Genomic DNA, 9254 nt, shown 5'->3' on the forward strand with positions numbered 1-9254 from the left:
CTGCAAAATGTTTGTTTCAGGCTGCCCCCACCTGATACTTGCTATTGACCACAAACCCCTTGTGCCGATACTCAATGATCGTAGCTTGGATGAAATAAAAAATCACAGGGTTTTATATATCAGAGAGCAGACCCTGATGTACCAGTTCAGGGCCATATCAATACTAGGCAATGCCAATGGTGGAGCAAATGGCATGTCCCGTATCCCTACACCTACCACCAAAGTCGCAGCAGCTGAATCGAACAGCATTGAAGAAGCGTTGCAAGCGGGAATAGAATCCCGATACAACCAAGAAACATCTCCTATCAAGATGGCACGCATACAGCAAGAAGCCACGATGGATCACCAATACCTGAACCTCGTAGAAACAATAGAAAAGAACAAGGATCTTCTACAGCTAAGTGTTAAAGAATTCTGGAATATGCAAAGCGACTAATACACGGTTCAGTCTCTAGTATTCAATGAAGGCCGCATATTAATTCCAAAAAGCCTACGTCGCAAACTCATCGACCAACTCCATGTTGGCCACCAGGGGGTTAACATTATGGGAAGCAATGCCAGACAACGTTTTTGGGGCCTAATATGGGAGTACAATTGCAAGAAAAGTGCAATCAGTGCAAGCGCTGTAACGAAATTGCCCCATCAAACCATAAAGAACCCACAATAGAGCAATTAAGGTATGACCCCTCCTATCCACACCACAGGTATCTGTGAACCGTAAAAGCCTCAGAAAAATTGTCAGCTTTGAAAGGAATTTTCTTTCGGGAAAATCAGGGACTTTTAATGACTAATTCGTTCACACAAAAATCCAAGAACTCTCGAATTCATAGAGAATATCTGGACAACCCACAACTTTACCCCTCTCGAACATATTAAGTAGTTGCCGACTACAAAACAAAAAACTTTTGAAAACAGCCAAGAAATTTAAAAAAAATAAACAGGAGCAAAAAGAGATTGTCACCAACACACACACACACACACATACACACACACACACACACACACACAAAATGTTGAGAGATTCAAAACAAGTAAAGCTTTACAAAAAGTCACTAGAATCGAATGACAAAAAAAAAAATTAAATAAATAAAAATAATAATAATAAATAATAATAAGCGTCGAACACATAAGAACGATTAATATGATTTGTAAAGAGAGATGAAGAACAATGAAATATGAAAGTCAATAAAAAAAATCAAATGACTAAAAAACGAAAAAATTACTAAAATATTATATTAAAAAAAAATTGATCAAAAGAATTAATGTTTTAAAAAGGAAAAAAAGAGTGAATATAATTAAGAATAATTGAGAGAAGAGAAAAAAGATTTTTAAAAAATAACCATTTTGCCAACGATCCGACGATGGATAATATCCCTTCAAAGTGTATTGTGGTTATATGAGAAAATAAAGCTCTGTACGCATTATAAATGTTTCTTTTCTGTGTCATTAGTATATTAGGGGTCATTTCGAGTTAAAAGTTTATTTACTGCACCCATCTGAACTAGAGAAAGTCATTATTAAAATGTGTATGTCTCGTGTGCAGGATAGAGCTTGGGCTCGTTGGTCTGTAATCTTTGGGGTCTTCTTTGTCATCTTTTTTTTTAAGATAGGGCAGATTGTGGTCACCCGCAAATCAGTAGGAACAACTGCAATATTCAGTGAAAGGTTGAAAAGGGCTGCTTCAGTCTTCAGTAAAATTAGTTCTATGGGTTTCTTTCTAATTGATGATTTTCAAGTGAGCATCTGTTGTGATGTTGTATGCTAACGTGATTACGTTCAGAGCAAGTGGAAATTTCAAAAAGATTGTTTTATTAACGGTTAAAAATTTGTTAATCTGATGCTAGACACCTTAAACTTTTCATGGAAAATGAACGAATACGCTTCTTTCTGATATCTTCAATTCCTCTGATATCTCACAGAACTTTTAATCATCAATAAACGTGTACATGAGAGAACCGGTTTAATAGCTGGAAGTGTTCTTGTGTGTAAAGGTAGATTTAATATCATGTCGGCTGGTTGAAGGAGAGAATAGTCCAGTTTACAAGTGTTAGTAGCCAGTAGTCGTCAGGACAAAGGAGGCCGGTTAAAGGAGAAAGAAAGGGAAAGGTATTCAGTGTGTTTACATGCTAGTGTGTGTGTGTGTGTGTGTGTGTGTGTGTGTGTGTGTGTGTGTGTGTGTGTGTGTGTGTGTCGGTGTATCGACAAGAGCAGTTTTGTAGCATGATAAATAAAGTTTGTGTGAGTATATGTGTAGCATAAATAAAGTTTGTGTGTGTATATGTGTAGCATAAAGAAAGTTTGTGTGGGTATATGTGTAGCATAAAGAAAGTTTGTGTGGGTATATGTGTAGCATGATACAGAAAGTTTGTGTGGGTATATGTGTAGCATAAAGAAAGTTTGTGTGGGTATATGTGTAGCATAAAGAAAGTTTGTGTGGGTACTGCATGTGGAAATAAGTGGGAGTTTGAAGAGAGCTATGTTGGCTTGTTATACTCATTTTGTCCGGTGATGTGTGCTGCTGAGCAGAAGCAGGGAGAAAGAGAAGGAGAAGTTTCAGATTTCGCCTTTTAGGTACTCGGTCATGTGATTGAGAGCTGGCTTGTGATTGGATAAGCCATGAGGAAAATGGATTTCAAATCTCGAGCCCCGAGAATTAACTCCTGCTACTGTGCTTGTTGCAAGTTCCTCTACTACAGTCTCTTAACTGTTTCCAACGATACTATCTCTTAACTATTTCCAACAAAGCAGAATCCAAATAACACTTTGCTTGAACCATATTTTACCCAATCCAAAAAACATGCTTTATCAGGACACGGAATCCAGATTTTTCTATTGTTTGAGTAATTGACAATAGCTTAAGCCTCACTTCTAGACCTATTTCTGACCATAGTTCCAGAAGATTGTGTAACAAATGCCCATTGCCATCTTGAGAATGCTAATCATTGTGATAATGCTAGACATCACCTTCAACTCTCGACCTTGGGGTTGAAGAGCCATTACTCAAAATGACAAGGTACTACAATAAGGCTGACTAGGAAACCATCAGAGATCACATCATAGAAGCTCCATGGGGAAATATCTTTTCTCTTCTATACACAAATGAGACCACTGACTGGTTTAAAGTGACAATTAAAGCACATATTCCTACATGGACATCTGTAGCAAACCTCATTCTCCCTAATAGTTCATGCATACTTATATAGCTGACATTGTGGTATGCGTGCATACTGCAGATTTGTCCAGCATAAGTCTAGTACAAATGGACAAAAGTTTTTAGAAGCTATAAATAATTGTAAGAGTGAAATAGCCGCAGTTAAGAGAAGATACACCAAAACTACCAGAACACACATTGAGGCATAGAAATTAAGAATTTGTGATTTCTGGAAAATCTATAACAGTGTACTAAATAATGTGTAATCAACAATTCCCCAATTATTAAGCACCCTAAGGTTGCTTGTATGGTAACTGAGAAGGTTAATCTGTTTGCTCAATGGTTTACCTCCAACTCTACTTTGGACCTAACGAACGAATCATGTAAGAAAACATTAATGTAGCATAAACAAAGGCGGTGAAATGGCACAAAATAGTCCCAGGGTCCAGGGGTTAATACCATGCAAACAGTAAATTTGCAATGGGTTTGATTATCAGATTTGTTGTCAGCAACCTCAAATACCCCTAAAAAAAACAAATTAATGGCCAGTGTTCTGTTGTAACGTAAGGTAATATTTACCTTTTAATTTATTTTAATAAATATTGCTTTAAACATTACATTTTTCCTTTCGGCTCAAGATTTCTTGGAATTCCCCTCTCCTCTCTCCAATAAATCTTACCTTTTTTGCGCCAACGCCGATGGTGGGGAGAGGGAATTCCAGTTACATGTGGCATTTTTGGCCTTTTTTCATTATTGAAAACAAGATGGCCGCCAGTAAAAACGATAGTGATTACATTGGATAGAATGTCTTCAAATATGGATAACTACTTGTTTGCACAAAAGTAAATGTGATATTCGTTCTCTGCATACCTGAAAACCGATAGAAATCGACAAATTACAGGTGAATGCCAAAGAGTCAGTAAACTAAAAATTTACCAAACAAACAACGGTGCTTATGCATTTATGTTACCGTGCTATTTTTTTTTTTTTTTGTAAATACTATTTTCAAGTTAAATTAAAGTTTTATGGTATTTTTTTCTCAAATTGTTAGGTGGAAGTATAGAATAATTACACAACACCCTCTCCTCCCCATGTTAAGAATGGCTTTCTAAATAATAACGCTATTATTTAAGCACAGTCATCATCATCATATCTTATCGCAATAGAAATTGACCCATCGCATGGCGGTGCTGTTTGCCTCCTTAAGGTCTTGGTTTGAGCAATGAGGGTCCAATCGGCAGTTTTCCCTAAGATGGTGCATCGTTTGTACCTCTCCACATGGACATAAAGGTGAGGTGTCTAGGCCCCACTTGTGGAGATTGTCTTTTGTTTTGCCTACTTTAGCTCTGGCTCTATTTAGAGTCACCCAGTTTTTTCTACCAAGGTTTGAACCCTAGGGGAGTGTTTCTTTTGGGTCTGGTAGGGCTTCATTTTTATTCCTGCTGTTATAGTCTCGCCATCGTTCCATCCTATAGGAGGCAACTTGCCTGGGATCGATTTCCTCTGTATTGATGAAGCTACTGGGAGATTTTAGTCTTGTCTCACCGATTGGTGGCCAAACAGTGAGTGCCTGTGCTCATTAAGCTGTTTGTACCGTTCTATTCTGGTGATGACTTCTTGCCTGATATGTGGTGGTGGAATACCAGTTAAGCAGTATAGAGCTGGCAAGGGAGTTGGTCTTAGGGCATCAGTTATGGTCCGGTATATCTTGTTCAGCTCTACATCAATTTTATGGGTATGGCATGATCTTGCCCATACTGTGGAATGGCACAGTGTGAGAGCTGTTTGCCTCAGTGTTTTGAGGTCGGCACCCCAATTGCTGGTGGCAAACTTACTGAGAAGGCTGTTTCGTGATGAGAGCTTGCCTTTCAATTTGGTAATGTGTTTTCTAAGAGAGAGTGTTCTATCCAGAGTTACCCCCAGATAGACTGGGAAAGGTTCATGTGTAAGCACATGACTCTTAGTCTCCAATTTGCTTGGTGATTATTAAGATGAAAGGTGAAAACCTGGGTCTTGTTTGGTTTTGCTTTTAAGTACCACTTTTTGTAGTACCTAGAGAGAGTGGCTTGGGCATCAGAGAGTCTTTCTTCTATGATGTCAAAACTATTTGTCTGGGTGGCGATGCATAGGTCATCAGCATATATATATATATATATATATATATATATATATATATATATATATATATATATATATCTTTGTATACTTGGGTATTGTGGTTGGTCGTTAGTGTAGATATTGAATAGGGTTGGAGCCAAAACTGAACCTTGTGAGAGGCCATTCTTTTGGATAAACCATCTACTCTTTTTGCATCCATCTCAACATGGAAACGCCGATTACTAAGTAGAAATCCAATTATGCTCACCAATGCTGAGTTTTGTATCATTTGGGCTACTTTTAGTATGAGTGCCCTATGGTTGACAGTGTCATAGGCTGCTGTAAGGTCTACAAACACAGTGCCTGTTATTTTTTTGGTCTCAAATCCATCCTCAATGAATTGGGTCAGGTTTAAAATCTGGCTACAACATGACTGACCTGGTCTAAAGCCAGCTTGGTCAGCTGAGAGTTGTTCATCCACTGTTTCCGTTATTCTGGCAAGTATCATGTGCTCATATAGTTTATAGAGAATGAACAGTAGGGAGATAGGTCGGTAGCTCTTAGGTGACGTGGGGTCTTTTCCAGGTTTTAGAATGGCTACTACTCTTGCCTTTTTCCAGATTATAGGGAGTTTGAGGGATGATGCACAGTTATTTATTAGGGCCAGTAACCACTTTCTTACAATTGTTCCAAAGTGTATTACAATCTCTGTGGTTATTCCATCAAGGCCTGATGCCTTTTTATTTTTTAGTTGAGATATTGCAGCGGTTATTTCGGCTTTTGAGAATGGTTCTAGATGGGCATTGCTGTTATGCATGACGTGGCTAAGTTCGGCTTTCATTCTCTTTTTCTGTCCTCTTTCTTTTTGTTACGGTTTGCCATTCAGTAGCAGCTGATGGGCTACTTGGTTGGGTGTCATGGCTGCAATCCGAGACTGAGGAGCTTTTTCTGAGTTTAACTTTTTTATTGTCATCCAGGCTTTTTTTGCTATTGTGTGTCATATCGATGTTTATGACTTCTTGCCAGCGCTCTTTGTGTTCACTACTGATGGAAGCAAGCAAATTCTCTCCGAGCTCTAACGTGTTTTCAGCAAATGGGTCTTCATTATAAGCTTGGATACTGTGCTTTATTTGGTTCCATGAGACCAGGGATGTACGTTTTCCTGCACCCTCTTGGAATGTTTTTCCTGGCTACTTTCCAAATCAGGGATTGGAAGTTGTTGTATTCACCTGGTAGTGGGGTGATTGTGTTGATGGCTTGTTCTAGGTCAGAGGTATAGCCTTCCCAGTTGGCCTTACGGAAATTGAACCGTGGCCTAGTTTGGGGTTTCTGTGGCCTAATGATAGGTCTTATATCAATAAATATGGGTCGGTATTGGGTTTTTGGCACTGGGCTTCCCACAGTTTTTTCTAGGTTTCCATAGTGCTTTGATGAAATAAATGCTAGATCAGGGTTATATCCCCGTCTCCAACAGGCACTTTGGAAAGATTTGGGATCCTTTGCATCGTGGAGAAGTTTGAGTTCATTTGCAGCAGCCCATGCCTCTACTTCTTCCCCATCACTGTTTGTCTCATTGTATCCCCAAGTGGTGCTATGGCTGTTAAAGTCACCAATGTATAGGCTCATGTTGTTGGAACTCTTGCATGTTAGCGGCCATGAAAAAGGGGTTGCTGGTGGTTTATACACAGATGTGATGTTGAAGTGTTCCATGCCCACCTGAAGTATCTCAAGGTCTCCTCCTGAGAAGTCAGTACTGGTTTTGATTATTGACTTGTCTCGTGTGAAGATCGCGCTTCCATATACTGTACTTGGGTGGTGGATAATAAGGTGCATCCCTGGTATTTTGGGGAGCACTCTGTCTTTATGTGTCTCTTGGAGGCATATAATATCAGCATCGAGGCTGGCTATGATTTCTGATTTAGATGCAGATATTCCTTCAGCATTTAAGCTGAGAATTCTGAATTTCTTCATGGTTACTTCCAGTGGCCGAGGGTTAATCCTTTTTACCACCTCTGGTAATAGGTATATTTCTATGCAAGATGTAGCAATCAGTCTCCAAAGATTAACAGGGGCACCATGTGAAGGTTGGCTACTTTCCCCCATTTAAGCACAGTAACATAAGTGCATGAAGTGCCCAACAATTTTCTCTTATTATCTTCTTCCTTAAAAAACAAAAACAAAGATTATTCAACTAAAAATTGTTATGGTCAGCAAAGAAAAAGCACAACACATTTTTCATGCCAAAAACTTTACGAGTTAACAAGAAAAACAAAATTTAAAAAAGCACACAAATGCAGAGCCGCCGTGGTATAGAGAGAAATGAATGGTGTTTCTCGCGATCCTAGCCGTAGCCAGAATGGTGATATGGAGTTCAAGAGTGCATGAGAAGCGCGGGGTGGAATCTTTTGCTGATCAGGATCTTGTCCCCTTCTTCAAGCACTAGCTAAAGGTAAAGATCAGATGAGATGGGAAGAAATTACACTGCCTGTGACAGAAGATGGATAGCGATAGCGAGTCTGTGCGTGCATAGAGGTGCCAAGTTGGAGTTCATGTTCTCCGTCTAAGCATGGCACACACGGACCAGTTTCCCTGGGTAAAGACTTTTAACCAAGAAATGTACCATCCTCTTTGTACCCCTATATATTGGAAACCTTTATAAAACATCATCAATCCTAAAGTCTCGTCGCACTTAATTATAACCCAATGTCTTCTTTTCCACAACCGTTATTTTTCAGCACTCTTGTTCTTTCTCTAATTTCAGAGGTGCCCCAAAAAGGGGACCAACCGAAATGGTGACCCTTTTTCAAAATATTAGTATCTGTTATAGGAGGATTACGTGGGAGCTCAGTAATTGTGCATGAATATATAACATCTTTATGAATGCAATCATTATTGAGTGGGCAGTGATGTTCTTTTTATTACAATTACAGTTAGTTTTGGGTTTAATTGGGAAAGGGATTTTTTGGGCTGATTTAATTTTTTTGTTATTAGATGTTAAGATTCTTTCTGCTAAATTAGGCATTGTTGAATAAGAAATCCTTATTGAATTTTTATTGATAATAGAACTATATCTGTGTGGGTATTTGAAAGAGTTGTACAAAACTCTTTTAACAACTATAATTCTAATAATAACCAACGAACTTCTCTAACCACTTTAATCAAAAAACTTTTATAATACCCCCTTCTCAATCAAATGGACCATCATAAAAAAAAAGTTAAGTCTTATACTCCAGGCTCTAAGTCATGTCGCCTCTGCACAACCGAAGCTATAACTATAATTACTTCCCCTCAAAGTAACAATATAACAAATTTTAAAAATGAACTGATCTCTTTCTGTAAACATAAGTCCAAATTTAATTATGGCAATTTTGAAAATACATAGTTATTACTTTTACCTTTTCGATAGATATATAATTTTTTCTTTAACTTTATCGTTTTTCTACATACTTTCTTAATACTTTATAACTTAATAATCCTTTATTTTAATTCTTTATTTCTTCTTTGCTTGGCCGGTTTTTTATCTGCAATTTCCGTTTTAGTCTTTAAATATTCCTATCTATCTAATATATCAATCTACCCACACTTTCATATCTTGTATTCACTTATATTTTACTATATGCATTTGCTTACTTTTTTTCTTGCTTTTTCCTGAATTTGCAATTACCGGCCATCCTCTCCCCTTAAATAATGTTTATTTTTTATTTTATATTTTATTTTTTTTTTTTTTTTAATTTATTTATTTATTGTTTATTTAATATTTATTTTCTATTTATTTACTAATTTATTTATTTATTTTCCATTTAGTGTCTTTTAACAACTCTTGCTGACATTTTCTTAAGTAATAACCTGTACATTTCAGTTGACCTGTATTATTTTGGCCTATATATTTTTTTCGCGCCTTTTAACATTTCCTGTCTGGGTCATTTTGACATTTGTTTTCCTATTTTATATTTAATTCTATCACCATTTAATTTTTTTCCCTCTTCTTCTTCCCTGATCTTTCTTA

The 9254-nt window shown here is 37.5% G+C and overlaps 1 protein-coding gene across 1 annotated transcript; it reads right to left on the bottom strand.

Annotated features, from left to right (window-relative positions):
• Positions 1 to 6352: 6352 nt before the first annotated feature.
• On the bottom strand, positions 6353 to 7351 carry LOC145284002 (uncharacterized). The gene has a single exon (XM_080133095.1). The coding sequence runs from the start codon at positions 7349 to 7351 to the stop codon at positions 6353 to 6355; it is 999 nt and encodes a 332-aa protein (XP_079989221.1).
• Positions 7352 to 9254: the final 1903 nt, after the last annotated feature.

Source organism: Euprymna scolopes, chromosome 8 (genome assembly GCF_053919585.1).
Source record: "Euprymna scolopes isolate OS-2025 chromosome 8, ASM5391958v1, whole genome shotgun sequence".
In the NCBI taxonomy this organism is placed as follows: Eukaryota; Metazoa; Mollusca; class Cephalopoda; order Sepiida; family Sepiolidae; genus Euprymna; species Euprymna scolopes.